This window comes from Leuresthes tenuis, unplaced genomic scaffold (genome assembly GCF_036924035.1).
Source record: "Leuresthes tenuis unplaced genomic scaffold, fLeuTen1.0.hap1 SCAF_24, whole genome shotgun sequence".
NCBI lineage: Eukaryota > Metazoa > Chordata > Actinopteri > Atheriniformes > Atherinopsidae > Leuresthes > Leuresthes tenuis.
Window position 1 is genome coordinate 10,422,828 of NW_027325378.1, and position 27,537 is coordinate 10,450,364.

Sequence of the window (27,537 nt, forward strand, 5' to 3'; positions counted from 1 at the left end):
TTGAAATTCATAGAGGTGCAGTATGAAACTGCTCTGGCAGAATGTAAGGACACACACTAATGAAACAGTGTACCTCTAAAGAGAGGAGATGCCACAACAGCAACAACAGATGTTGTTGACATGCATGCATAATTCAGCCTGATCGGTGTGTGGTTTAAAAAGGCATCAGGTACTATCCGTGAAAAGAGAGAGGATAAAGTTAAGTTGAGCTGTACTATGCCATGGCTTAAGGCCACAATACACCTGAATAACTCAATAATATCCTCATCGGTATGGAAAAATTACCTTTCGACTGGTGCTCTATGATTTGATTGTTCTTGGCTTTTTCAAACTTCCTGTGAACTTTATCGCTTGCATTCAATTTGAGGGGCACATCTTTTTGCTGTTACTATTAATTCTTTTTTGGCTCTTTCTCTACAGTGTCATCATGCATCACCACCTACAAAAAGACACCACCCCCCGTCCCGCCACGAACCACCCCATCCAAACCCTTCATATCCATCACGGCCCAAAGCAGCACTGAGTCCGCCCAGGATGCCTACATGGATGGGGGCTCCAGCCAGAGAACGGGCATCAGCTCCCAGCCAGGACTGTCCAACTCTACAGAGAGCATCGACAGCATGAAGGCCCTGACAGCGGCCATAGAGGCAGCTAATGCTCAGGTGCATGGCCCTGCCAGCCAGCACGTCACCAACAGCACCATCACCATCACTGCCACGGCCACCACGTCTGCCGTCGCACATGTGAACGCTGACAGCAAGGCGCAGAGAGAAGCGCTCCGCAAGTGCCTCTCCATAGGGATTCAGGTTTGTGAATAAGCTGTGGTTTCAGTCAAAGTTTTATATGAAGACTCTGACCGCAGTTTGACAGTTTCTTCCCTCCTGTTAGGTGGACCCAGAGGAAGGAGGGCTGACAGAGGAGCAGTCCAAATTCCAGTCAATAGGAATTCAGGTGGAGGATGAGCGATGGTAAGTTGAGACACAAAGAGAGAAAGAGGTTGATAAAGAGAAACTAGATAAGTCTGAGGGGAGGGATGAGGCAGAGGGCAGGACGTATGGAGACAGAGAGGGGTTTGTAATGTGCACTACAAGCTCTCACCCCCCCCAACCCCTCAACTCTGGATACCCCTCAGCAGCTGTCCCCAGTTTGAGGAAGGTTGGCGTCAGAGTCCCCTCAGCCAGGGGCCCCAAGCGACAGCTGGGCCAGAGGATGTGGTGGAGCTGAGAAGGTGGAGGGGGTGAGTTGACAGCCATCTGTTGCTCCAGTCATTGTGATTCAAGCTACTTTGAGGCTGTGTGTTTGTGAATGTGTAGGAGGAAGGGAGAGAGAGGGAGTTTTATTGAGTTTGTTTGGTTCTGAGAGAGGCTGCTGTGCTGTCAGCTAAAGTTTTTCATTCTGACTGCAGCATGTTTGCAGTTTCAGGAGAAGAAGCCTAGTGTGCACAGTGTTTCATTAGGTCATATGTTACAAAGCTTACCAAGGCCTCTGATGGGACACTCAGGCATTTATGGCCTCTTTGTCCACTTTCATTCGCCCTGGTAATCTAGGGACCTTCTGTTTGGTGAGGCAAGCTTATATATTCAGCAGGTTTTTGCTCCGTAGTTAAGGCATGCTAATGGAATTCAAAGAGAGATCAGTTTTAATCAAAGATCACAGAGAGGGCTGAGTCCATCACTTTTAAGACACACACTTGCACAGTGTCAGGGAATATGAGGGGAGTTCTGAAAGAGGAAGTCTCAGCTGATTGACCAAGCTCGGCGTTCCATGAGTCGCCAAGCCAAATATTAACTCACCCAGACACCTTCTACTCTGCTGAAGCTTGGGTATTATGCAGCACAGCAGCCTGTGCTTTCCTTTGGTTAATATTTGAGGTAGTTTGGATGGTATTTTTGGTGGTGCATGCTTGTTCGTTTACCTCTTGGCATCCATCGTGCGTGAATGTGTATGTGTATGCACCTGGGAGGTCTGGGCATGCTGCCCCCTACATTAGATTCCCAGACAGTGAGAGTGCCAATATCCTACGGCCTTGCTCCCGTGTGACTGTTTGTGTGGGTGTTTGTGTGTTTATATGCAGCACTGACAGGTCATAACCTTACCTTGCTGTTTGAACTAGGTTTAACTGAGAGGCATTGTTAGAAAGTTGTAAACTATATTAACAAATAGCTCCTCTTGTTCAGAAACGTTTGAAAATAAATGCAACATATTTTCCCCTCTTATCTTTTTATGATGATGCATGCATAATTGAGTACAAAGTGAAGTACAAATGTGATAGAATTCGATGCATTATTTATTTGATTAGATTTTTTTTTAGAGCCTGGCAAATGTAGGTTTGAGCTCGTTGGTCACCAGATGGCTTTGCAGTCTCAGCCTTTTTGCGACTCAACCATATGCACAACCACCATCTTGAAAAGTCAACTATATGGACAACTAGGCCTGCCGGCCTTTTTTGTGTTGATCCTAAGTGACTGAAGGATTGTCATCTGGTTTAAGCTGACATGACAAGAAGAAGCCTCAGCTGCGGATACAACTTTCAGGTGTCATTTTGTGTCTGTATGCTCCTGTTATCTGCCATTCAACAAACCAGTTGCACATCTTCTGGTGCGTCTTTTTCTACATTTGAATACAAATTCAGTTATTTTTGTTTGAAGACATTTTAAGATTTTGAGCCAGCTTTTCTGCAGATAACAGGAAAATCAATGATTTAAAATTAAAATAGATGCACTCCAAAGGTGGCAGGATATGGAATATGGAAAAGTAACACTCCCACCTCTGGGGTGATTTTTAACTTTCCATCACATGGATGTAATAAGAAAATGGACTTTCTGCATTTTTACTTACTCCTACATACCTTCCTAATATTTTCTAGTCTTTTTTTCTCTCTCTAAGATAGACCTAGCTCTTTAGATGCCCTTGTTCCTCTTGTTCTTTTGCGTCGTGTCTATTGATATGTCTATCTGTCTGGGCTGTGTTTGGCCTTGCCTGTTTCTGCCCTTGCAGGAAGTTGTTACCAGCGTGATAGAAAGCAAGCTGAGGTCATTATAACTGAACACCTGCTCAGAGGAGTTACTCTTTAACTGCTCTTCACACACACTCACACACACCAGGCTGCTGGTATGCACACACACACTGTTTGATCTACCCGATGCCACTCCCTTGTTCTTGCGCTCTTTCTCTTGTTCACAGAGGAGGAGAGATGAATTAGAAAAGGGGAAGTAAAGATAAATGGTTCAGGGGGAGTGTGTGTCCGGAGATGGACTGAGGCAAGCGTGATGGAGCTGTGATCATTTGTGTGTGTCATGCTCCGACCAGGTCAAGCTTAGGTTCATGTGGGAGAGGATTGAGGGCACGTTTGGGTCAGAATGCATCTAAAAAGCTGTCAGTTTACCCTCTGTTTTTTTTGGCCTGTTGTAAATGTAGGAGAAGCAAGTATGCATGAGCACATCTATGTTAAGCTTAAATGGGCACTAATGCACTTTAGATTTAGGTGCAAATAAGAGTATATTGTCTCATTTGCTAAATGAGAGTTTATGTTAATGAATTATGGGTTTTGAGTCTTGTAGCAGTTTGAGCTGGCAATGATTAGGATCCTGGATTGTTAAATCACCTTGCTGTCGGCTGGCCAGGCCATTCCCGCCTTGCAAAACCCAACACCCGCGTCCCTCTGGCATCCCATTCATTACGGGGATGATGACCACCTCCATTGAACTTAGCCAACTGTGTGTGGTTGTGTGCGTGTGTTGATTTAATCTTTGCATGTGTGTGTACGTGTCTGCTGTTGCACATAGTGGGGAGGGCTTGACAAAGCCTTTGAGGCGAATATTACGCTGCAGGGTCCCAGGTGTGTGAATGTGTGTATTTGTGTGCCTGCACTGATTGTGTGTGTGTGTCTGTGTGTGCCTCAGCCCCAAAGCAGGGCTTGTGGTATGACAGACGATTGCACACTATTGACTTTGAATGAGCCAGGTGACAAAACACACACACCTATACAGCAGATGTTCCACACTACAAAAGCTATTCATCACTATCAGTGTTGAGATCGCTGTGATCCTGATTTAAATTTTTCACTCATGGGGGCACCTCCAAGAGCCGTGTGTAAATGATATACTGTATCCTCTGCCTAAAAGGAAACCAACCAAATTAAAATAGTATCTTTAACACCTAACTTGTTCTTGTATCCTTTTATAGTCACCGCAGAATGACCCGCTCCAACAGTGTAACCACAGCTGTCCAGGCAGATCTTGATGAATCTTCAGATGTCCCAGAGCTGCCCCCACGTCACTGCGCCACCATGCCGCGCCAGCACTCTCGTGATGCCGCCTCCTCCACTGTCAGCATCCAAGGCTCTGGGAACCACTACCATGCTTGCGCCGGAGACGACTACGGGGAGGTGGGGTTTGACCCGTCTATCCTGCCTCCGCCAGACCCCTGGATGGACAGTGTCCCCGAGCCAGAAGTGGAGCCTCTAGAGGCTGTCGGCCGATTGGTGTGCCCCCGCGACGGCCGCTGGTTCCTCAAGTTGCTGCAGGCTGAGACTGAGCGTATGGAGGGCTGGTGCAGACAGATGGAGCAGGATGAGGTGGAGAATGAGTTACATGATGAGAGTGAGTTGGATAACAAAATTTGATAACATATGAATCCAAGAAAATCAGTTGTAGAGTGACAGTAGTTCTGTTTTTCACTCGGTTCAGAGGGTGATGGTATTCATGGTATTGGACCACAATAGCTGCTTGTTTCTGTCTCAGGCCCTCTGGCCTCCACAGACATACCGTGCATACTTATCAATAGGCCACTGCTGGCTCCAGCCACACATGTGTCCTTTAGACTGTATAACGATCTTTCACACAGAGTTCTCTTAGTGCTCTTTCGAGGCAACTATTTGATCTTGAAGGAACACACGAGCAGTCCTTGTCTGTATGTATGCTCACGTCTAAAGAAGTGTTACACTCACACACTCGCATGGTTAAACCAGACTGAGCAAACAAGCCTCTGGCAGTGGGAACTGTATTTTTACCTGTCCTTCCTGTGCAGTTGAGTTTGTGTTTTACTGAAAATGTCATTGCTTATGCAGCTAGTGTTTTTGTTCCAGGCAAGAGATTCTCACATGGAACAGAGAGAACAGGGAGGGTGTCTCAAGGTTATGTTTTCCCAGATCCCACGCCACCAAGTGTACAGACACACACACACGCACCCACACACACACAGACACACGCACATCCTGAGGGGGCTGAAGACTCGTGCAGATTCATTACTCCTTCTCTCAGTCTCTGGTTCCAAAAGCTTCATGTGGTGTGATGTATGCATTTGCAATTGCTGTCCATAGGGATGTATAAGCCAGTTACACTTTGCAGTAGAATCAGGTCACGCAATGTAGCATTCGTTGTTTTAAATAGCATTCTTGGGACCAGAGACTGAATTTGACTACAACTACATATCTACACATATTGCAGGTTTAGTCATTTAATTTGTTAGTTAATTAATTTCTGTATTTGGAGATAAATATAGAATTTCAGTCAATACTTCACTTCCCTGAATCATTTCTATTCCTGAAAGAAACCTTTAAAGGATGGTTCTAGCACATATGTCATTGTTGCATTTCTAATGCACCTCCCTCTGTGAATGGTGCAACATGCCTGCAGTATGCAGTTCTGTGAGTAATTGCATTGTGAACTGTGTGTGTGCGCATGCATGTGCGTCTGTGTCTTTCTGCAGTCCTCGGGAAGATCCGCAGTGCAGTGGGGAGTGCCCAGCTGCTGATGTCCCAGAAGTTCCAGCAGTTTCGGGAGCTGTGTGAGGAGAATCTGGTACGTGTCACCTCATCCTCTGCATGCTCCCCCCTCCCCCGCTCCTCAACGCTGACATCATCCTGCACAAATCATGCTGACAGGCCAGGCTAGCAGTCATTTACTGTGCATCTAGTATAGATATCACATCTTTGCCATCTTTCACAACCAGAAACAGAGCTTAGTGAGTGAAAGAAGGAGCCAGCAAATCATTGAATTCAAACATTAATACATTCATATTTACACATGTCAAAATATTCTACCCTTTGTTACATTATCAACACTTTATCTTACAGTAAGATCAGGCCTTAAAAAGCATAGTAATTCCGCTATGGGACAAAAAATGCATATATATCCATATATTCAAAACAACGGGTAATAAAGAAGCCAACGGCACTTACTGGATACAAGCCCAGTAATCCAGCATTTTACTGAAAAATGCTTGTCTATAAAATTAAATAAATTTTATTTCATATTTTATCTGCTAGTTAAAAACAACCAAAAAAAAAAGTGTGACTAAGCATATAAACAATCTGTGTTTGTATGCTTTTGTTCATGTGTATGGTAGAATCCAAATGCAAACCCGCGGCCCATCTCCCAGGACCTCGCAGGTTTCTGGGACATGCTCCAGCTGTCCATCGAGAACATTAGCCTGAAGTTTGATGAACTCCACCAACTCAAAGCCAACAACTGGAAGCCTCTAACTCCCCCAGAAACGCAGGTGCAGAATCAAATGGCAAATATGAGACAGAGCTCATTTTAAATAATCCCACTATCTAACCTGAACATTAATTTGGAATGCTTCACTTACCTGCATGATATTTTCTGTCGTATACTTTGAATTGTAAGTCCAAATGATTTACAGTTGAGCTTTGTTGTAGCATGCAAATATGTGTTGCATACTTTCGTGTTGCTTGCCTGACGCCGCTACTTGTATTGTGTGTTTTGTTCTGTCTTGTCGACAGTGAGCTGCTTTTGAGAAGCTACTCTACCTGCCATGCACCGTTGGGGCCTGTCCATCTCCAATGGTTTTTTTACCTCACGCAAAGGCCACCATCGTGCTCTCTTACCCTACACAAATGGCTGCCACTGTGAACCATAACCTCATTCAAAATTGCATGCTCTCTCATTATGCCAGCAACTTCTCTATCTAACCCTTGTGCAAACTGGCAGCAGTTGTGTTGCTCGTCGCTGTGTTTAGCTGCTGCCTGCCCTAAGGACTCAATGGTCTGTCTTTAAGACTATTTGTTGTCCCTGTCCAGGAGAGAAGGATGCCCCCTCCTGTGCCAAAGAAGCCCCTGAAAGGCCACCCACCCCTGGCTAGGGACCGCTCACTGGAGAGCTCTGAGCGCCAGCGTCTGGAAGCTCGCAAACGCCTGCTAGCTGCCAAACGTGCTGCGTCGGTGCGGCAGAGCTCTGCTACAGAGAGCGCAGACAGTATTGAGATCTATATTCCTGAGGCTCAGACCAGACTATGAGACACACAAACACATATACCCACACACGTCTAATACTGAACACTGTACCGTAAACACAGTAGCACTGGATGGAAAGGCTAAGGTGCTAATGTAACATATTCACCTTTTTTGCAGACTTTTCAGATCACTGTGGGATCACTCACTTTCGGAGCCGTTTGAACAAGAAAATGTACATTTACAGTATTTATTTATTTATTTGTCTACCCCTTACCTTCATTTCCTTCTCCCAGCTTTGATGTAGCAATCCTTCTTTTCCTTGTACCTCCACCTGTCACTCACTCCTAAAGAAGTATCTAACAAATCCCTTTCTTTTAAGTGGCCTGTAATTACAAAGTAAGCCTGGTGTAGCACAGCGGTCATGCTTCACACAAAGATTTAAAAGTACTACAATCTCACAGGATGATTTTTTTTTTTCATATAATGAGATCAAACATTACAACATAATGATAAAAATGCCAGGCAAGGCTATTTTAGTGTCAGGTGGTGACACAACTAGCATCTCTCTGAGAAAGGGTCACAAGGCTGACCCTAGAGGGCCGGTCGAGATGTTTGACTTTACTCCTCCAGGTGAGGCAGAGAGGCTGGTGAGTCAGGAGCAGGATGTTGGCCTGTATAGAGAGAAAATCCCGAAATAGATCGCTGTTGCCACAAACCTAATTTGTGTATATGTGTGACAGAAGGAGTGTGGATTGTATGTGTATGTGTTCTGACTCAGATTTTAAAAGTGCTTCCTATTTTTCTAGGTCCTAAGGGACCTGGTTGTAACTGACGATTAAGGTAGCAGTATCAACAAGCTGTAATCAAACCAACCATCTCGTCTCATGTTTGTATAAAGGACATTTACAGTAGAAAGACATGACTAACTGACTCGCATGCTGACACATATTTGTCTTTTTTAACACGCTTATTCCTAACTCGTGTTATGATCACACTCCTCTGTGTAACAGACTAAGCTATAATACTGATATTTGGTACAATACTGGTAGTTGTTCTATATTTTATTAAGTCATTTTTAAGAAAGGTTTATTGACAGTATTGAGACTACAGGACTGAAAAGAGACTATTTCTCCTCACTGTGTGTGCACTATCGCTGCCTCCAAATGAAGCAATTATTGAAGGTCATACAGAATAATCCTATTTCTAATCTTTTGTATTTGTGTTTTATTTTAATTTGTTGATTAGGAGAACAATGACTGTTTATTGACATTGTGATTATTATTATTATTATTATGATGCACTGACAACAAGGCCCTTATACTGTGTTTGTGTTTTATTTATTGGTTCTTTAGCATGACAGGCACCTTTTTGTCTTTTCTGTTTCAGTGATCAGCCTTAATTTCTGAAACGATAGTTGAGCACAACAGCAGTCTCAGGGGAAGAAGCATGTTTAGTGTGTGTGCGTGTGTGAGACTGATTGTGTGCGTCTGACCTGATGTGACTGTATGTGACCCATGACTTTTGTCTCTTACTGTATATAATCCCTGCCATCAGGATAGGCCATGTTCCTAAATAAAGGAAAACGTGTCCATGCCATCTTCTAGAAGATGCTCCAGTTGGACATCTCTCTTCCCGACTCTCTTCAGTGTAACAAGGTATTTCTGTCAGCTGCTTGAATGTGGAGACAATCCTAATCTGGTTTACGGTCACGTTATTGTTTTTGATCACAGAATTGCAGGATTTGGCTGTGTAGCTCAACGCTCTGTATTGATCTGAACAAGTTTTGTGCCATTGGATAAGCAGGGATACAGCTTATTCTGCTATTTGACCTTACTGAACGGCTACCTGAAATTTTAACTGAAGGATGTTTATTTGTGAAAGAAGTGTTGACGTTACCATACGATATGGTTTTTCATTTTCTTTAGTTGCTCAATAAAACTTTTAAGAGAATATATATAACAAAAGTTCAAACTTATTGCCATTTTATGTTGTTTAGTATTTTCACTTTGGAACTTGTATTTGCATTGAATTGTCCGTCAAATAATCAATTCTCTATTTATGTTTATTATATTAACATATCAATATAACACTCCTAGTATAGCAGGGAGTTAGAAACCAGAATGTTGGATTGTGGACACTCCAACAATCCTGGGAGTTCTGAAGTTTGTGATGTAGTTATATAAAGAGAAAAACATTCAATACATATTTGTACATAAATGAATGTTTCCCTATGTAAATGTAAACTTAAAAACACGAATAACATATTAAACAGATATACATTTTGTAATTAATGTTATTACACTGTTGATGTTATGGCACGTGTATGAGCTCTTATCAGCATTAAAAAAAAAATCATTGCCACAATTTTGTTGCATTCACTTCTTTCCCATCTCCACATGTGTTTTCAATTGGCTTATAATTAAACAGATTACAAGGCCAGCGTGTTGTGTTTTTAGGGCGTTTCCCTTCCGCAGGGGCAGGTCCCCATAATTAGACAGCACTTTTGGCCTCCGCTTAGCCTTGATGCTGCTGTACATGCAGCTTCTGGTGATTTGTCATTCACACATCATTCATGCTGAGGGAAGGCGTGACCAGAGTGACCACAGTGGCCAGAGTTGGGGTTAGGGGGTGTGCGGTGATGGTGATAGGAGTGTTGTCTTTGTGTACAGCTTGGCCCTGGGTATGTCTGCTCATCAGACACTCTACTATGGTGGGCTAAAGCTGCCTTCTGAGTGCCTGAAGGTCTATTTAAATACTTAAAGAGTGATTACATCACTCAGATTAGAGTCAGCCTCAAACCACAGTCGCTGTCATTTTTTTTACAGGAAACATGAAGCAATAGGTGGCAAACTCAAAGAGTATTCTGAACATTTGTTGACCAGAAGGGGTGGGCTCTAGCCTGACAAGCCAATAAAAAGCTACATTTTCCAACTGAGTACTCTGCTTTTGCTTCAATGTCTTAATCAGTTATGGAAAAGGTATTCAAATGTGTACAATGAACTAAATATATCTATCAGTTAATACACAGTCCAGATTAAAGTCTGTTCTAATAAATTCAACATAAAAGAATCTGAAAAATGTACAAAAGTGTTAGTGTGCATTATTATGCTAATTTAATTTGTCCACGTATCACTTAAGTGCTGTTAGTTGGGTATTTTATGATGACTCATATTTCACAATAATTGGAGCACATATAAGAACATTATGCAGTCATATGTACTCTAGAAACTGCAACTGTAAATTTAGTGTCGTTGAGTAAAAAGTACATTATCCCTGAAATGTAGCAGAGTAGAAGTGGAATGCAGTTTGAATATGAAAGTACCCTAAATCTGTTAATATTGAGCTTTGGTCTCAACTTTAGCACATTGTTCCGAAATGATTAGTGACATTTGGTTGTTTTAATGAAAACAAGATGTTTTTTTATGGTCTCAAATCAAAACCTAAATGGATGTTTAGTTCAACAAGTCCGGCTGAGGCCAGTAGAGAAGCTTTAAGACTGCAGCAGGACCAGAATGAAACAGCTGTCTGCTTCGCCTTCAACCTCTGTTGTAAGCTATTGAGACGTAGACACGCATCAACCCCCGCTGGCACGAAACTGTTGACGTCTGCTGTTTGTCTGTGTTAATTTATGCAGGATTATGCTAATTTGCAGGAGCTGTTATAAACCTTTCACACCCAGGAATGCCTCTGAATGCCTGTGGAAAGACATGAGCGCCGTACTATTTCTGTCCTTCTGTATTCGCCTTTTTTTTATTTATTTTTTTTAAACTTACTGAACAGTCCATCTTGAAACACTCACTTATCCTTAGGGGATCAATTGGTAATCTTCATTAAATTCGGAGGGATTTACAAGAACACTGCTGGTGTAAATGTGCATTAAGTGGTGTGAAAATGGGAATAAAAACTATCAACAATGAGATGTAGAAAAAACAAAACTTTATTTGAATCCCATGTGACCCCTATTTGCCACAAACATTGCACAGTATGAAAAGAAATCACATCATTGGGCATCGTGTCACACCGACTATACACATGGTCCTATTATACATGAAAATGCTTGTTTTTGGTGATTTCAAAAGAAAAAAAGACATTTGTAGTGTTTAGTTTTCCAGTCCACTGGCCATCATTTCGCTGAGTGATGGGATGAAGGCTCAGTCTAAGAACCTGCTACATTGGTCATCTGAAATATTCCTTGTTGGGAAAATAACAGTAAAACGAAAAAGCATAGTTTTTTTTTTTTCTTTCCTTTTAAAATAGCTAAAAGTAAATTACAAAATCAAAACTATACTCATGAAAACACTTAAATGTTTACTACAGTAGTGAATAAGTGTGTCATTGATGCCAGGAGCACAGTATGTTTAAGACACTGAGATGACCTTCTGCCTTTAGTGTGCAACAAATGAGGCAGACCAATCAAACTGATCTTTGAAATGTTTAACCATTAAACGTCTGTGAATGTGACCCATCTGTGTGTCTAAATCTAGCTCTTGCTTGGTTCCCTAGGATGATATTCAGTACATTGGAAAGACATAAAGACAGGCAGCATTTCTTTGATAACATTTTTGGTCCCTGTGTGCAAATAAAATACACATGTAGATACATACGCATGTATATGAAATGACTAAACAACTTACAGCCAAGGCACCTTGATACAGTTTTTTTTTTCTTTTTTTTTTTTCTTCAATTAAAAAACATCATCATATTGATCGGTATACCAAAAATAGAAATGATCAGGCTTTCTTGTGGATTTGTTCTCTGTTACGTGCAGACAAGTTACTGAACCGAGGAGTTCCACAGCTGAGACAAAAAGTCAGTCTCCATTCCATTCCCTCCTCTCCTGTCAGTTTCTCCTTTAGGAGACCAGCTGTTTGGCCTGCAGCTCCATCTCTGCAGCCCGCTTGAGGGCCACGTCCACCAGGAGCTGGAAGCCACTGAAGTCTTGTGTGAGGTCTGGAGGGGTGGGGGGAGGAGTGTTGAACAGGCCGCTGCGCGGGCTCAGATTGCCCTCCATGCTGGTGCTGCTGAGGATGGTGGTAGTGGTGGGAAGCAGCTGGCTGCCTGGCCCTTCATCCCGGCACCTGAGCAGCGCCTGAGCCTGCACAGACTGCAGCAGCTCAGCTGCCCTGTCACAGTTCATTCCTGGCACCGATGGGTGAGAGGCTGTCGGGCTGGCTTGCATCGCTGTGGTGACAGTGGTGTGACAGATGACAGATGGCCGGGTGGGCATGACGCCTGGAGGCGGTGACGTGGATGTCGGAGAGGGTATGGAGGGGGACGCCGCCTTCCTCAGAACGCTGTGCCCTGTGGAATCGAAGCTGGAGGGGTGGAGGACGCGTTTGTCGCAGCTCTCCTCTGTACCTGCAGCAGGACTGCTGTGTTTCGGGGACTGGGAGCTGTCAGAGAAGCTGTCACCAGCCTTGCTTCCCTTCCTGGAGATAGTGAACTGGTTGGGGTCTTTGCCATCTTTCCTCAGCATCTCTGGGAGGAGTCGCCGCCGTGCATTAATGAACCAGTTGCACACCTGGACAGGACAACAACAGAAACACACGATGTGAGATAGCTGCATCGCTTGGCGATAAAAAAAATTTTAAAAATAAAACTCTGCTGGAACACCTATCATCAGGTGCTATTTGCGCAACAGGAAAATCAAAATGAAAGGGTAAATCATATCTGTTACTTGCTGATTTCAACACTGCAGAAATGAAAAGATCTCTGTAAGCACAGCATCAACTTCTATCACAAAGTCCAGATTGAACATCTTAATCCTGTATTTAAAAAAAAAAAAAAAAAAAAGAAGCTCTCAATACGAGCTAATCTCCTTTGTCATAGCACTAATCACGGTCATCTCCCCTCTTTTTTCCTCACTCCTCCAGGCTAGTCGTAACTGGTTCAGCGAGGCTTGTAGCTCTAACTATGTAAATGACTCTGCATTGTTCCCAGACAGCTGGGATGGAAAGGGGCTGGAGGGAGGGAAATTCCTGTTCGTGTGTCTCAGCCAAGCCCACAGCACTCGGGGAGCGAGTTTACTCACGTTGCTTCATATACTTTAGTTGCAACGTCAAGCTGGTTTGGATGACCTTCAATTCACTGTTGATGTGTCATGTTTTGTTTGCCATCTAAACAGGAAATGATTCAGTCAAGCACACACTTGTTTCCTCTTGACTTTTACAGTGGTCTGTTTACACTCCTAGTTTTTACAGGCAGCCAAAGCTTAGGCAGTCATCTTTTCTGCCGTATCTCAGTCCATACCTGCAATGTGGAGAGCTGAGTCTGCTTGGAAAGAAGGGCTTTCTCTTGTTCAGATGGGTAAGCGTTGTAACGGTGCTCGTACAACCAGTCCCTGAGGATCTGGACCGACTCTTTGGGCAGGTTCCCTCGCCGTTTCCTCTTCCCGTTGCTCCCCGCACTGGACGACAAATCCAGAGGGGCGTCCAGGCTATCCTCGTCATCGGTCTCGCTCCCTGACAGCATCATCAAACCTGCACAAGAGAGGGGAACAGGAGAGCGCATGAGGACAGGACAAAGAGGATCCTCCGAATGTCAGCTCGCCCGTTGTCAGTTTCCCAGCCGCTGTGCCGCAGCCAAACGCAAGCTGTCTGGGAGGCAGCTGATGTGTCAGAAGCAAGCTGTCAAGTTCAGCCATGTGATTCATATAAGCAGCTAAGGAGGGTGTGAGGAGGAGGAGGGGAGAAAAAGGAGGGGGGACGTCACAAAGACTGGTCTGATGCTGTGTCAGTTATAAAACCTGCCTCAACAAACACAAGGCATACTGAAAGCACAGAAACGATCCCGTGTAAAGGCAGATTTTGGAGACCAGCTGCTGTCAGTTGACAGAGATTACAGAGTAGCTTTCTGTCTAATGTTTCATCAAAGTCACTCATGATCAAAAAGGGTATGGGGCCTTGAATAGCTTAGAAACGAGCATAAAAACTGCTTGTAAAAAACAACTTTCACCAAACCCTTTTTTCCAAGGTCTGGCATCAACATACTTTAACAGAGTGACCCAAATAATACAGAACATGATTACAATCAGTCCCACTTCTGCAAAACTTCATTCTTGTAAGACACAGGCAGTGGCTGGTCATCAGAAGTTCAGGGCGCCAATTACACCTGAACACCAGCAGCTTTCTGCGTAGACAGCCCATCGGCTCCAGTTACAAAAAGAAAGATATTTCATGTCTAAGTATATGCAGTCTGCACTTGGACAAACTAGTGGGAAAAGAGAAAGAAAGTTCCCAAGTCAGAGCGGCCAACAGGATGAGGTAATTACGTAGGCTGGAGAGAGGGGAAGGGGGAGGGGAGACCTGTTGCAAATCAGCGTCTCCAGACTAAACAAAAGAACCCGGGGCTGCGTGCTTCTTTGTATGCAATTCAAAAGTTTCCACACGAAAACGGGGAGTTTTAAGTAAACTTAACTACTTCCGAAACATTGCGAGTGAACAGAATGAGCCAAAAACCATTCTAGCCCAGCGAAGACGCTGGTTTTGTAAGTTTAAAACAACTCGTAAGAGGGTTTCTATTGTGTGCGTGCGCGCTGCACCACGAGGTCCATGAACAAGGCAACAGCAACTTCCCACAATGAGGTCAGGATGAACATTAGCCTACATTTGGATTTCAATCCAACCTAAAGCTGCTGGAGGTGTTACCAGTCGATGTAGAAAGTCAAAAGATAAAAAGGTATCGATTTATTTTTGGTTTTGAAAGCTCGCACGTTGTGAAAATGTAGCAAACTCGCGAGCTCACAACAGTCACTCAACTTCAGCTTCTGTCATTATTAAGTCCCTTTTGTCACCAATGTAGCGTCCGCCACGTAAGTTAGCTTTTAATCAAACTAGAAGTGGGCGTCTTCTCAATCAGTTTGGCGTTTTAAATGGGCAACGAAGTTGGTCTAACACTGGTATGACCAGAAAACAATACACACCGACACAGCCGTGCGGTATTGAGAGAAAACTCGCAGAAAACACGTCTCGCTCATCTCAAAGGATGGCTGAAAAACAACCATATCGACTTTTGACATTGCGCCAGCACATGGCAGAAAAAGCCCCCTGTCATGTCTGGAAAGGAAACAATAGACTGCATGGTTTGCATATGAGGCAAATGGCTCTGTTAAACGTTCTCTATGCTGAGTCCTTTTTTTTTTTTAAACTAATTATTCTACAAAACGTCCAACCTACCCTTTTTCGTCTTCATCTCCGTCCGAAAATGCCCACTAATTCCTCGCCAAGCGCAGAAGCAAATCCTGTTTTCGTGCTGTGTTTTTCTTCTTCTCTCCAGCTATCCCCCCGCTTGCATCCAAAAAAATCCTTATTCATCAAAAGTCGGTTTCTTATCCGTTTCTGGATTTTTCGAATGTTTGATCTCCCTTCTTGTGGTCCTTATTCGGAGACTTGATGAGGAGGGGAGAGGGGGGGGGGAGTTACCTGAGACCTCTGCGTCCCTTCTGCTCAAAGCCCTTTCCTCATTGACTGTGTGTGTGTTTGATCCTGAAACTGGGTGACAGCTATCTTTGACAGCTGCGTGACTCAACGCTCAGAGATCCTCCCACCGCGGAGGGCAGGGGAGAAAATCTCTGACATCCGCGTGGCTTGTTCTACTGACATGGTTACGGTTTCGTTGAGCTTTAACCCCTGCAGATTTTCCTCAATACGCATCAACGCTGTGTTTAATAAAGTCTGACAGACGGGGACGGCGTTGATTTTGGCGGGCAGTAAGAATGACAACAAAAACAACAACAGGCTGGCGGAACACTGCGGACCTCGTGGTGTTAACCACATCATTGCTCTCGGTTTTACTTGTAGCCTACGGGACTTGGTGTGTTTCTTTGTGGTATTCTATAATAAGTGTACATTTAGATTGATTACTAATTTGGTACGTGCTATTTAAGAGCGTAATTATTCAAATTTACCACAACCAGCGTTACACAACAGGGGATCCGTATTGTCGCCTCTTTATGGTAAAAAATAATAATAAAATACAAAAAAAAACCCAGCTGCTTTTCTGTTTAACTGCTGGACATCTCCCTCTCATTGTTTAATTTCCGCAGAAACCCAATCATATTCTTCTTCTTGCGCTATCAGTGTAATTTAATCGACATAAATTAGCTCTGTGTACAGTGTGTTCCACTTTCTGCACAAATACAGTCTAAACATGGGTGTAGTAGAGGCACATTGACCCAGCCTCGCAGCAGCTGGAGGTTAGTGCACAAGTCCAGGCTATTAAATACAACAACAGTACGGCAAGGGAAGCGATCAATGTCCTCATTTGTATGCGGTACACAACCTTGCGACAGCTGCTGAGGCATCGTCTCTGCATGCATTTGTTCAAAACAAGCGTTCAGTTATCTTTCATTTAGGCAAAATGTCGCCTCCTAGTGTTGACACCCGGTACTGCACTTGGACACGTCATAACCCGGAGGACTTCAAGTCCTCGGGCTCCCTCTGGTGGTTAATGCGTCGGAGCGCTGTTTGTTGGGTTAAACCGACTTCAGGACTTAATAGTATAGTTAAATAAGTTAGATAATAAGATAGTTAAATGTATCATAAATGGAAACAAATTCACTTGAGAATGCATGCATTTATTCTCGCTTTTTTTTTTTTTTTACATAGAAATGCTGTGGTATTGAATGACTCCAATGAGGTGATGTCTATATTAAGGAACCGTATTCTAAACTAACTCCACATACTCAAACAGTCCGACGAAGTGTTAAATATAGACATATGAGCAAGTTTTGCATGTCAACGTCGTCAGCCATCAAATAATTTTACCAATGTTTGTAAAAGTGGTAGTTTATTTCCTCTCTGTTTGTTTGACCTATGTATTTATTGCCCATTTGTTTCACCAAGTTTCGCGAGCAAACAAAACATTTAACTGCTTTTTCTTAACTCGGCTAACAATGAAAGAGGTGGGCCAATATTAAATGACCGGTCAAATCATGTTTAATGTTCGTTTAACTCGACATAACTGGGTGGTCCTCCGCTTGTTCTGTCGACAGTTCTTGGAGTTACTGGAGTCGCATAACCTAGTCGATGAAGCGTTAGTAAACGGTTCGGATGGTTAAAACCTGCCACGCTCTGTTTACTCGTTATCACCTAACTTGTTGGGACCGTGACGCATCCCGAAGGGCTTCAGTCATAACCCCAGACTGTCAATAAAAGGCTGGTCATGTTCCTTGGCATTAACAACAGAAAGGTGCGCCAAGTCCCCCCAACAGAGAGCGAGGGAACAGCACCGGAAATGAGATGCCTTGCCTTCAAAATAAAGTAGCAATGGCGTGTTTTACAACTTAACCATCGCTTATGTATTTCAGTAACGACCGCCGTGGAAGGCGACTCTAACGGATCGAAGCAACAACCTGTGCAACATAGAAAAGCCTAAGAATTTGCATGAGTCAAAGCGGTGTGTACCCACGAAAAAAATATGTTTACAGCACGTGCATGTAAAACAAAAAAGGGGGGAAAGTACTTCTAACCATATTTTGTTTTGGTATCTTTGTTGAGATTTATTTTTATTTCAAAATATGAGGTGTCATTTAAGTCAGTTATTGTAAAAATAAATAAATGACTTCAAATTTGAAAACAAAAAGTCCTTCGTTTTGGTAAAAACAAATAAAAACGTGTATTTGGGCAGCAGGTTATATTTTGAAATAATTCAAACGGATGTTATTTTGATGTCATCTCTTCTGACTTGGTCGGGCTGGAAGGGTCTGATTACAGTTGGAGGTCTAAAATTAGGGAGGCACCCCAACTGCAAATGACGCAAGACGGCTAAACTGGACCGTCTTGTAGTCTCCGTGTGTCAGAGATAACGGGACTCAAGGCCATGGAAACGTTCACTACAACTCTGCTGTTGATGATCACATGGGGGGTATTTTTAGCTGCTGTTGTCATCTTTTCGTAACGGCCCGGCGGCGGCGTTCAGTATAAAGGACTGTTAGAAAATGCAGTTGTACAACAGTGCGCTGACACACTACCCGAGGTCGTCGCGCAAAGTTACAATAACTTTGTCAGCCGCCTCCGAGCGCTTGAACGGGACAACGCAAAGTTCCCCCGAGGCTGAGAGACCGAGACCTGCACAACTTGACTCAACTTCGGCGACCGACGGTGGTGATCCGGCCAAAGAGACTGCGTCTTCCGCAAACATGCCTGCTTTTTCGTGCTACGAAGCTTCACCCATGAGACCGGTTTACTTCACGTCGACTGCTGAGATATTAATCCGCAGACCCGATGGAGTGGAGAGGTCCGTCCCCGTTCACATCATCCGGGAGTCCAAAACCAAACCGCTCTCCCCTCATCCACATAATGGTGAAGAGACCCTCTGTAATGACTGTGATTCTGATGTGATGGTGGACTTGATCGATCGTCTGAGAAATGAGACAGATGAGATTTTCCCTGAATGCCCAGAGCTTGTTGGGAATCGCGTTTTCAAGAGGAAGAACATCAGTGGACCCTCAACAGAAGAACACAAGAGAATGATGATGGGGAGTTCACGTGAGGACGAAACAGCTTCACTGACTAACTCCCCCTTTAGAAGTAATGGATGGGCCTTACTGCATGGAGAGGAACTGGCTCCCCCCAGGGCAGCCCTGCCTGTAGACTTAAAAAAGGAAGAGCTCAGTGATATGATCAGTGTCAGAACTACTCCAGCATCGGATGAGAGAAGGGCCTTCGAGCTCAGCGTTCTGCAGGAGTCCCCCCCACAAAGATGCCAAGAGAAGAGGGACATCAACGATAAAGTCACCCGGTATCTGGCTGAGGTCGAAAGGCAAAACAAGTACCTCCACGAGAAGCAAAAATACAGGTACCACATCATTCCTGATGGCAACTGTCTCTACAGAGCTGTGTGCAAAGCCACATACGGGGACCAGTCGAGGCACGGGGAGCTGCGGGAGCAGACGGTGCACCACATCGCCGACCACTTGGATGAATTCAACCCCATCATCGAAGGGGACGTGGGGGAATTCCTGATCAATGCAGCGCAGGACGGCGCCTGGGCCGGCTACCCGGAGCTCCTCGCCATGAGCCAGATGCTGAACGTCAACATTCACCTTACAACCGGCGGCAGCTTGGAGAGCCCCACCGTCTCCACCATGGTGCACTATCTCGGGGAGGAGGACGCTTCCAAAGCGGCTATCTGGCTGAGTTGGCTCAGCAACGGTCACTATGATGTCATCTTGGACAGGTGTCTCCCTAATCCAGAGTACGAGGACTGGTGTCGGCACTCACAGATGCAACGGAAACGAGACGAGGAACTGGCAAAGTCGATGGCAGCCTCGTTGTCCAAGATGTACATAGAACAAAATGGCTCCATGTGAATGAAATGCAGTTTGACAATGGATGTATTTGGTTCCAGAATAATGCAGATCTACTGTTCCTGCTTGGTTTCTACGTGCTATAAATTATTTTTTATAAGATTTCTATCATAAGTGAAGAGAAGTGCAGTGCACAGACTTTGTTTTTTATGTTCCAGAAATGTCATGTTGGTGTTTGAAAGGGTGTGAGCCTGTTTTTCTTCATGGTCGGCATGAATGACGCACATCGTCTCTCTGAGTTCTTTTGTAGTATAAAGTATTTATTTTTCTCTTTGTTTTTTTTTTGTTATTTTTCTCATTTGTTCGTTGGCCGTTGCCAGATATTTTTTAAATCCACAGAAACCCGCTTTGCCTCGTGTGATATCTCTCTTTTGCACAGAAGTCCCTGCCAGACTCGTTTGGAGAGTTTTTACTTGTGTCCTGGTCATTTTCTAGTTATTCCGGTTCTTTTTAACGTGTTTTGGAAAAAAATAAAAAGATTTTAAAAAATAAAGTTTTAAAAAGAAAAAGCATGCATTTCAATGACTTCATATTGAATTTAGACTTTTTTTTTTTACCAGAGTATTCATCACCTGCCTCCACTTCCTTAAAACTTTTATTCAGAATCAGTGATGATGTGTTGGTCTGTATTGGAAGCCACCTTTTTAAGGTTCATCACGACAGGCCGGATAAATTGTTGCACTCACTGATGAAAATGATGTTTTGATTATATACGTCCGCTGAGCCTTTCACACTGATCACACTGCAGGACTCGGTGTATGAAGTGACTCCTGTCGCAACAGACAGACAGACTGTCCCGTGTTAAAGCTGCTATGTCTGTCAATATTGCTGTGATTTCTCAACCTTTTTCTGCTGGATATCCTCAACCCTGAAGGCATCACACAGAAATGACTTGCATATACTGAAACTGAAGTCTTAGTAAGCACAAACCAGGACCAAATTTCCCTTTCTTTCTTATTCAGCTGTCTTTTTTTTTGCTTCTTACTTGTGTTTCATCGTTAGATCGACTTCTGTCTAAAACCCAGTGAATAACTCAATACCCTTTTTGTATTTTTTTCACAAGATCCTGTATTACTGAGACAAGAATGATGACAAAAAGTCGCCAATAGTTGCCTAGTTGTCCAGTCTGTTAATGGTGCCTTTTTTTGTGTGTTTTCAAACTGTCACAGAGGAACTGAATGAACTCTGACTTGAAGCTGTTTGTGTCATTTGTGAAGTAGTGCCTTGTACTGCAGCTAAGCCCGGATGCGTAGGTGTATATATCCCTGACAGTATTATGTACACTTGCACTTGTCTCAAAACCAATAAAAACAAGAAAGACTCAGAGGGCGTTGATATTGGGGAAAAACTGCTGGGGGAAAAAATGCTAAGGAGACTGGGGATGGACATGTATTTACTTTAGCTCTGGTTCCTTATCCACTTCCTAAACTACAGGAGAACAAACCTGGCAAAGGAACACAAAATACCTAAAAGTTACTGCAGTGCATTCTGTTATGTTATATATATTTTTTCATATACTATTTCACCACAAATTGGGGCAGAAAATGAATCAGAATCCTGCAAACGACCCCTTCAGTTTGCAGGATTGACGACTCTCAGACCTCCAACTTGACAACCTCCAACCTACTGAAAACAGAAACCACCCCATGCTGATACTCATCACATTCTTCATATTGTGTTGAAGCTTTAATGCGCCAGTCCTCCTCGACAGGCCAAATTCTTGCGCTCCCCTTCCACCAGGCGACACTGTCGGCCCCCACATGCTTCCACGGAGTTACTACACAGTTGAAGGAATTTATATTTTTTATTTATTTATTTTCTCTCAGACTGATTAGAACGTGGGATTGAACGCAATACATTGAGGTACAGTAAAGCACTGAAAAAATAATGAATGAATAATGAAAAACGTGAAAAGCGTCAGGATCAGCAACGTGGTGTAAAAGTGTAAAATAATTGATTAAACGACCCATTTCACCCTCTTTATGAAACACTTTGATTCAGCCTTGGTGAGTTGACCACGTAAGCCTTAGGTACTGTTACAACACGACGTTTCCACGCGTGCATCAGCGTGCATCATTAAACTGGCTTATGTGTTATTATTTATCTTTTTCCCTGAAAGCTTTACAGAGATGACGTAACGCTGCAGTCAGAGGCAAGAGAGAGAAAAGTTTTTTAATCCTTTTTTTTTTAAAGCGGGAGGAGGAACCCCCCCTCTGAGTGCCTCGTACCGTTCACACACTGACAGACTCAAGAGAACAGGGCAGGTGAGAATGGACTGAGCAGACTCCCTCACCGCAGTACAGCAGTCAGCGCACAGGGCAAGTCAGCCTGACTGAGGCTACCTCCTCCAGTGTTGTGCGACTCTGTGAAGGTTTCCCTCGGACCAAACGGACGGCGACGCGCTCTCCTCGTCGCAGCTCTGCCTCGCCTCGCTCTCGGAAGTTACCGGATACTTTGAAACAACCGGGAGGAAGGCGGCAGAGGGGAGGCTTTGACCTGCGGAGGAGGCATCGGACATGTCGGGACACCGGGTGCAGTTCGCGGACCTTCCTCCGAGTGACCACAAAGGAAGTCCAAAATTACACAGTAAGGACATTTCGGTCTCATCTTCATTCCACCCAACTATAGACTAAGGGGGTAACTAATCCATTTCCACGATTAAAACAAAACTTTCTAAAGTTCCTATTGCCCGTCAAGAATTTAACTGAACCCCAACTCTCTACTGCCACTTTTAACTACTTGGCACCCTTTTCTTGCTCTCATATGCAATTCATGCTACCTAAACATTCTTCAGCTTACCAGTAATACTTGGCATTAAGAGTACAACCTATGAACTGCATATGTTGACTTTATTGAATAGCAAATGTTATTTTTTTGTCCTATATCCAGTGATTATTACCAGCATAATGCGATCATCTAATGCATGCAGCTCCTTACAACATGCTTAACTGGTGTGTTGACCCTCCTCCCTCCCTCTCACCTGTGATCCTCTCTGCTTTGCCATCAGTGGTGTGATACCATTTGCTCCCCACATAATACACTTATCTGAAGTGGCATTTGCCCTTTACGTGCTACTGTTAACTTTTTTCGCCCCCTCCCTGAGTGTAACAGTTTCTCATGCTTTGACTCAAGTGAAACTCCCCTTGAGGTGCATTTAGTGACTGCACGAATGGAGTCCCACACAATAATGGCTGCACAGAATCAGAGGTTTGGTATAAAGATGCGGCTACGATCATATATCAAGGGCGACAATGTCACCCTCTGCTGCTGTGTGCTGCAGTGTATCTACTAGAGCATGAGAGCACAGAGAAACAGTGCCCATCGCCATGGTGACTGGTTGAGTGACACAGCACGTGAACAAGGACGCAATGGAAAATTGCCAGTTTGCTGCAAAGCCCTCCAGAGGTGCATCTTGTACCTCACACTGCTGAGTGTGAGCATAGCTTTTGGGATGCATGATGGAGGTTTATCTGGCAATTTGTCGACAGTTTTTTCATTCAATTTTTAATTAAAAAAAACATTTTGGCACAGTATGTCAGAGACGTGTGTGCAGACTGCATTAGGAGAAGTGCTGATGTTGCGTGCAGGTTAAACTCAGACTGTATGCAGGGCATGTAGGGCTGATGTGTGGAAGCAGCAGCTTCAGCAGCAAACTGCCCATTCTGACTCTGCCAAACTGCTTTTCCTGCTGATCAGAAGCAGGTGACCGCGGGGTCAAGTTTCAGTCTCCTCTCATTCTGTCTTATTGATGCACGTGCATTCAACATACAGTCACATGAGCAACCTCACAAGCATCTTTAATTCAGCGCCCAGCTGGCTCACTCTCCAGGATACATTGTCAAGCTTTGCTGCTACTTAATCATTGTATTAACAACATCAAATATAAAATAGTACCTGCGTGGCTCCAGAGCAGGACCTTATCCATCACTCCATCCATTTTTCAAGCTGCTATAGCTTTTAATGACCTTTTTACACAGAGGAAACACTACATCAAATGTGAGTTTGTCAGCTCACATCACCGGCACCCAAAGAGCTTTTTCATTTTTTTTTGCTTCCCATTTTCCACAAGTCAAAACAGAAATCTATCAAATGCTTCGACATTACTGAGGATACACTGTTGTTACTGTGGTGTTTCTGTTGTCTCTTGCTAACAATCTGCAGCACTGCATCCTATTCCTCCGGGTTGTATTTTAAATCGGTAAGTTTTTCGTTTTATTAAGGCAATGAGGCTATTGTTTGTGCCACCTGCAGCAAATAAAGAGTCAGAGTTAGAGAGAAGGCATGTATAATCGAGTTGTATTTATTATACCTGTCTAGGTGATACTAAACCATCACTGTGTCTTGAAGCAAAAACGGAGCTAGTTCGCTTGTCAAAATATAAGAAAACATGGAGGGAGCTCTTCAGGAATTTTCTCCAGTAACGCACATTCTGATTATTTTCCATGCATCTTCTCCAGAAGCAGAACAATCTGGTTGAGAGTAAAATGTTTGCTGCATCAGAGCGTATTTTGACAAGGCTCACAGCCTACATAAAACACACATAAAACACGAAGCATGATTATTGACTCATTCAACGAGTCTCTGCAAACAGGAGACTGAAACTTTAGCAGATATCTTGTGTTCTGTTTCTTGCTAAAGTTTCAGTTGGCATCACTATATAGATTAGTTGACCCAGACTTCCTTGAGGGCATTCTATCTACAGCCAGATTGACCCGATCAGAAAATGATAAAACAAATAAATTAACAACATTAATACCAAGCACTAACTATTCTGTAGTGACATTCAGCGCAGTGTCTGTAGCACATTTCACTGTGATGACATTAAACTCATGGCTACATCTTTCCAGCCGGTATAAAGGGGGTATTTGACATATTCCCACCATTGGATTAGTATTTGGCTGAGACCACTGGACTGTCCTATACCAGGTTAATGTCATCTAGTTTATTGGAACGTGTAACGGGTGACGCTGTCTCAGATTATCCTTGGATGGAAGAGTTTGTTTGCAGGGAGACAGCGTCCTGGCTCCCTCTGATTCAGTCATATTGGTGTGTTGCAGTGTTTTTGTCCACTGGAGGATGGCTAAAATGTTATGTGTAGCTACAGCAGTTGAGAAAAAGCTTCAGTCGTGTGTGTCTGTACTGATAAGCTGATTAGCCATGTGTTAACCACCTAACATTGATGGTAAATATGTGCGATTCAGTGGTTGAAAAACAAACAAAAAAAGGTTGAGGGCCTGATCGATAATAGAAATGAGGTAAAGGAAGGTATGTCCAATGGTAGCATGCTGGGGAGATGCCATAATATATCTCATATTCAACAGGCGTCTGTCTACATTTGACTGATCTGGAACACCGGTTGAACTGTTTGTTTGTTGTTAGTGTTTTTCTGAGTGTTCTTCACCGCTTTCCCACTTCTATTCTGACCTCAGGCGTTATTAAACCGTTCACCGCGGTCACAAAAGTGAGAGTTTGAGTCACACTTTCCTAGTAAAGAGCCAGCACAGCTGATTCTCACCACTGATACTGAAGAACTAGCTGCAGATGCTCTCAGCTTTTGGTGATGGCATGAGCAGGATAGCATCACAGGCCTATATTAGTGACTGGCATTTGGTCTTTGTTTGTGATGTTTAACTCATCTCTGCCTTGTGAGGGACTGACCATAGAACTTGTCGTTCAGTGAGTAAAACAGCGATTTGTCTTTCATTACATCCTGGACAGCTGCTGTCTGAGCCTTGGTGTCCAGCTCAGGTTTCTAACAGTATTTACACATTATGTCAACAGCTTGCAGACGAAGATAAGCAGCCTTGATTGGAGGTCTGTTTCCAGCGGTCTGGTAACAATTCCTTGGAAGAGAGAGTGGAGCTCTTTAGCATCCATATTTTTACTCACTGAAGTGATGACACATGTGAACAGAATGGTGAACATGCTGCACATGGACATGTGCAAGACCCTGGCTGATCTTTCTTCGATTACTTCAGAATACGTTCTAACATAGTAGAACATAGCACAAATTTCTGTCGGTTTTGTGAGGATTTTTATAAATGAATAATGTGTTCACAGCACAACATGAAATAAGGTAAAAAAAACAACAAAGTTCAGCCATAACAACAGGGAGAACATGCAACACTGCAGACTGCATCTGCTCATCAACACTCGCTGTGGATTGTTCATTGCTTTGCTGTTTTGTTTTAGTCACTAATCACTGCTTCTTTGTCACAATTTGCAGGACAATAAAGAGCAGCATGTTATCATACCCTTGGTGCCTGTAGCTTGGGGAATATGGTGAATGCTGTGCTGGAATCATAAACACAGATTATGCTTATTTACCAGCTAAAGAATGCAGATGGCATCTGTGCCAGTGTCAAACCCAGAGGTGGGGGTTGCCGCCTCTGCAGCTTCTAATTCACTGTGCAAACAAATCAAATTGATGTGAAGGTGAAGCCAGGCTTTAATTTCCTCTAAAATATTTTCTATAGATAGTTCAGTCACTGTTATCAATGTTACCTTGGTGAGGTGCTGCTGACTTGGGTAAGGTGTGAGAAGCCAAAGTGCGGCAGGCTGATGGCGTTGGATGGCCACTTGAGATGATGCTTCTGGAAAAAGCCAAGCCCCAGAGATGCTTAGCAGCTGTTTTCACAGTGGATTAAAATCATGTTCCTGAAGGACTCTTAGGTTGAGTGCAAAGCTAAGATTTGAGAGTGGAACTGTGGCCTTAGCTGCTCGACAGTAATAAGCTGTTGTTTTTCCTTCTGTAACTGACATCTACTTTGTTTTGTTTTTTTGTTGTGTGAATCCAGACATACTTTTAAATCATCGTGTGTGTTCAAGACAGGTGAAGTTGTAGAGAAGTTTTATTAAATGTAATATATTGTGGCAGTTCACTGAGATGAAAAAGCCATTTATGACACCACAAACAGAAATCTAAAGCCTCATTGGCATTTCAAAAAGCCCCAATATAATGAAAGCACATCACTTAAGTTATAATTCTATTTGATCACCAGGACTCACACATTTTCTCCATATTTTACTGATCTTTCCATGGAGTTCCTATGATGCTGTTTACCATATTCAGCTCGCATGTTACAGTCTCAAGAAAGGAAAAACACTCTGCTTCTCCTCGGCTTATTTATCGTGAAACAAGACTAAAACTAAAGAAACACTGAATGCAACTTTCTGACTTGTGACATTTTGTTCCATCATTGAGTGGGAGTAATGAGAGCAAGCATAAAGGTCATGCTTGGAAAGAAAAAAAAGAAGAACTTAAAGAGAGGAGTTATTTTAAAGGGAAAAAAAGAGGAAAAAATCACAGCGGTGCATGAAGGAGTAGAAATCATTGTACAGTAGACCTTGTGGCTTGAAATTATGGCTGGTTGAGTCGCCCTCTCCCTGAGTTCCAGTGCATCATGAAGCTTTGCATGCCTGATGAATTATCCGTCCTCCCCTGACAGTGTCTCCAGCAGCAGGACGCCGCTGCTTTAAGGAGAGGGAGCAGATGTTTTCCCTCTGTTTTGTTCTATTTTTCTAAACCATACACTCACGAGCTCCTTCCTGAATATGACGTGATGAAGTATCTGCAGCTCTCATGATGAGGCAGCCGAGCATCGGCAGCGTACGAGTGTAAAATTTCACTGTTGAGATGTGGGGGATGACAAAGTTCACCTGCTTTCAAGCAAACAACTTACACGTGGACTCACAACTGCTCTTTTGTTGCCTCGGGAAGCAGCGGGAAAGTAAATAAACACTTCTGTGTTGCTGAGAGTCAACTTGAAGGATCTAAGGCCTGATAAGTAACAGAGGGAAATGTACACCCATAGGATGCCGCACCTCTCCACACAGTTATCATTCACCCACCTCGAGAAGGGCTTTTGAAATGCACACGCTTGTTTATTGGTGATTAGGGACAGTCTGCCCCAGTGTTGGGACATAGGGTGTAATAACATTTTCTGCATGCTCTCCACAACCACTAATGATGCGTGATACCTGCAGCAACATGCAGCATGAACCCAAAAATGATTCAGTCACAGATGTGTGAGAA

General features: G+C 43.5%; 4 protein-coding genes across 11 annotated transcripts in view; 3 read left to right on the plus strand and 1 right to left on the minus strand.

Annotated features, from left to right (window-relative positions):
- dlgap1b (discs, large (Drosophila) homolog-associated protein 1b) overlaps positions 1-9,559 on the plus strand; it is an 88,701-nt gene extending 79,142 nt beyond the window's left edge. For 2 of the 5 annotated variants that reach the window (XM_072378665.1, XM_072378667.1), the window contains exons 7-12: positions 421-806; positions 889-968; positions 4,186-4,601; positions 5,710-5,801; positions 6,349-6,501; positions 7,043-9,559. In XM_072378665.1, the coding sequence (XP_072234766.1) occupies positions 421-806; positions 889-968; positions 4,186-4,601; positions 5,710-5,801; positions 6,349-6,501; positions 7,043-7,258 (1,343 nt within the window). In that variant the 3' untranslated portion in view covers positions 7,259-9,559. The other 3 variants (XM_072378666.1, XM_072378669.1, XM_072378668.1) reach the window with 3 other exon arrangements.
- Positions 9,560-11,114: 1,555 nt separating this feature from the next.
- Positions 11,115-15,754, minus strand: tgif1 (TGFB-induced factor homeobox 1). The gene is made up of 3 exons (XM_072378564.1): positions 15,370-15,754; positions 13,445-13,674; positions 11,115-12,716 (listed from the first exon to the last, which is right to left on the minus strand). Exons 1-3 carry the CDS (start codon positions 15,383-15,385, stop codon positions 12,048-12,050), a joined length of 915 nt encoding a protein of 304 aa, XP_072234665.1. The 5' UTR covers positions 15,386-15,754; the 3' UTR covers positions 11,115-12,047.
- Positions 15,755-17,878: 2,124 nt separating this feature from the next.
- On the plus strand, positions 17,879-19,777 carry LOC140284926 (uncharacterized). The gene has a single exon (XM_072378961.1). The coding sequence runs from the start codon at positions 18,132-18,134 to the stop codon at positions 19,503-19,505; it is 1,374 nt and encodes a 457-aa protein (XP_072235062.1). The 5' UTR covers positions 17,879-18,131; the 3' UTR covers positions 19,506-19,777.
- Positions 19,778-21,898: 2,121 nt separating this feature from the next.
- LOC140284923 (sickle tail protein homolog) overlaps positions 21,899-27,537 on the plus strand; it is a 113,330-nt gene continuing 107,691 nt past the window's right edge. The window contains exon 1 of one of the 4 annotated variants that reach the window (XM_072378957.1): positions 21,899-22,088. In XM_072378957.1, the coding sequence (XP_072235058.1) occupies positions 22,019-22,088 (70 nt within the window). In that variant the 5' untranslated portion in view covers positions 21,899-22,018. The remainder of the gene's footprint in view (positions 22,089-27,537) is intronic. The other 3 variants (XM_072378955.1, XM_072378958.1, XM_072378956.1) reach the window with 3 other exon arrangements.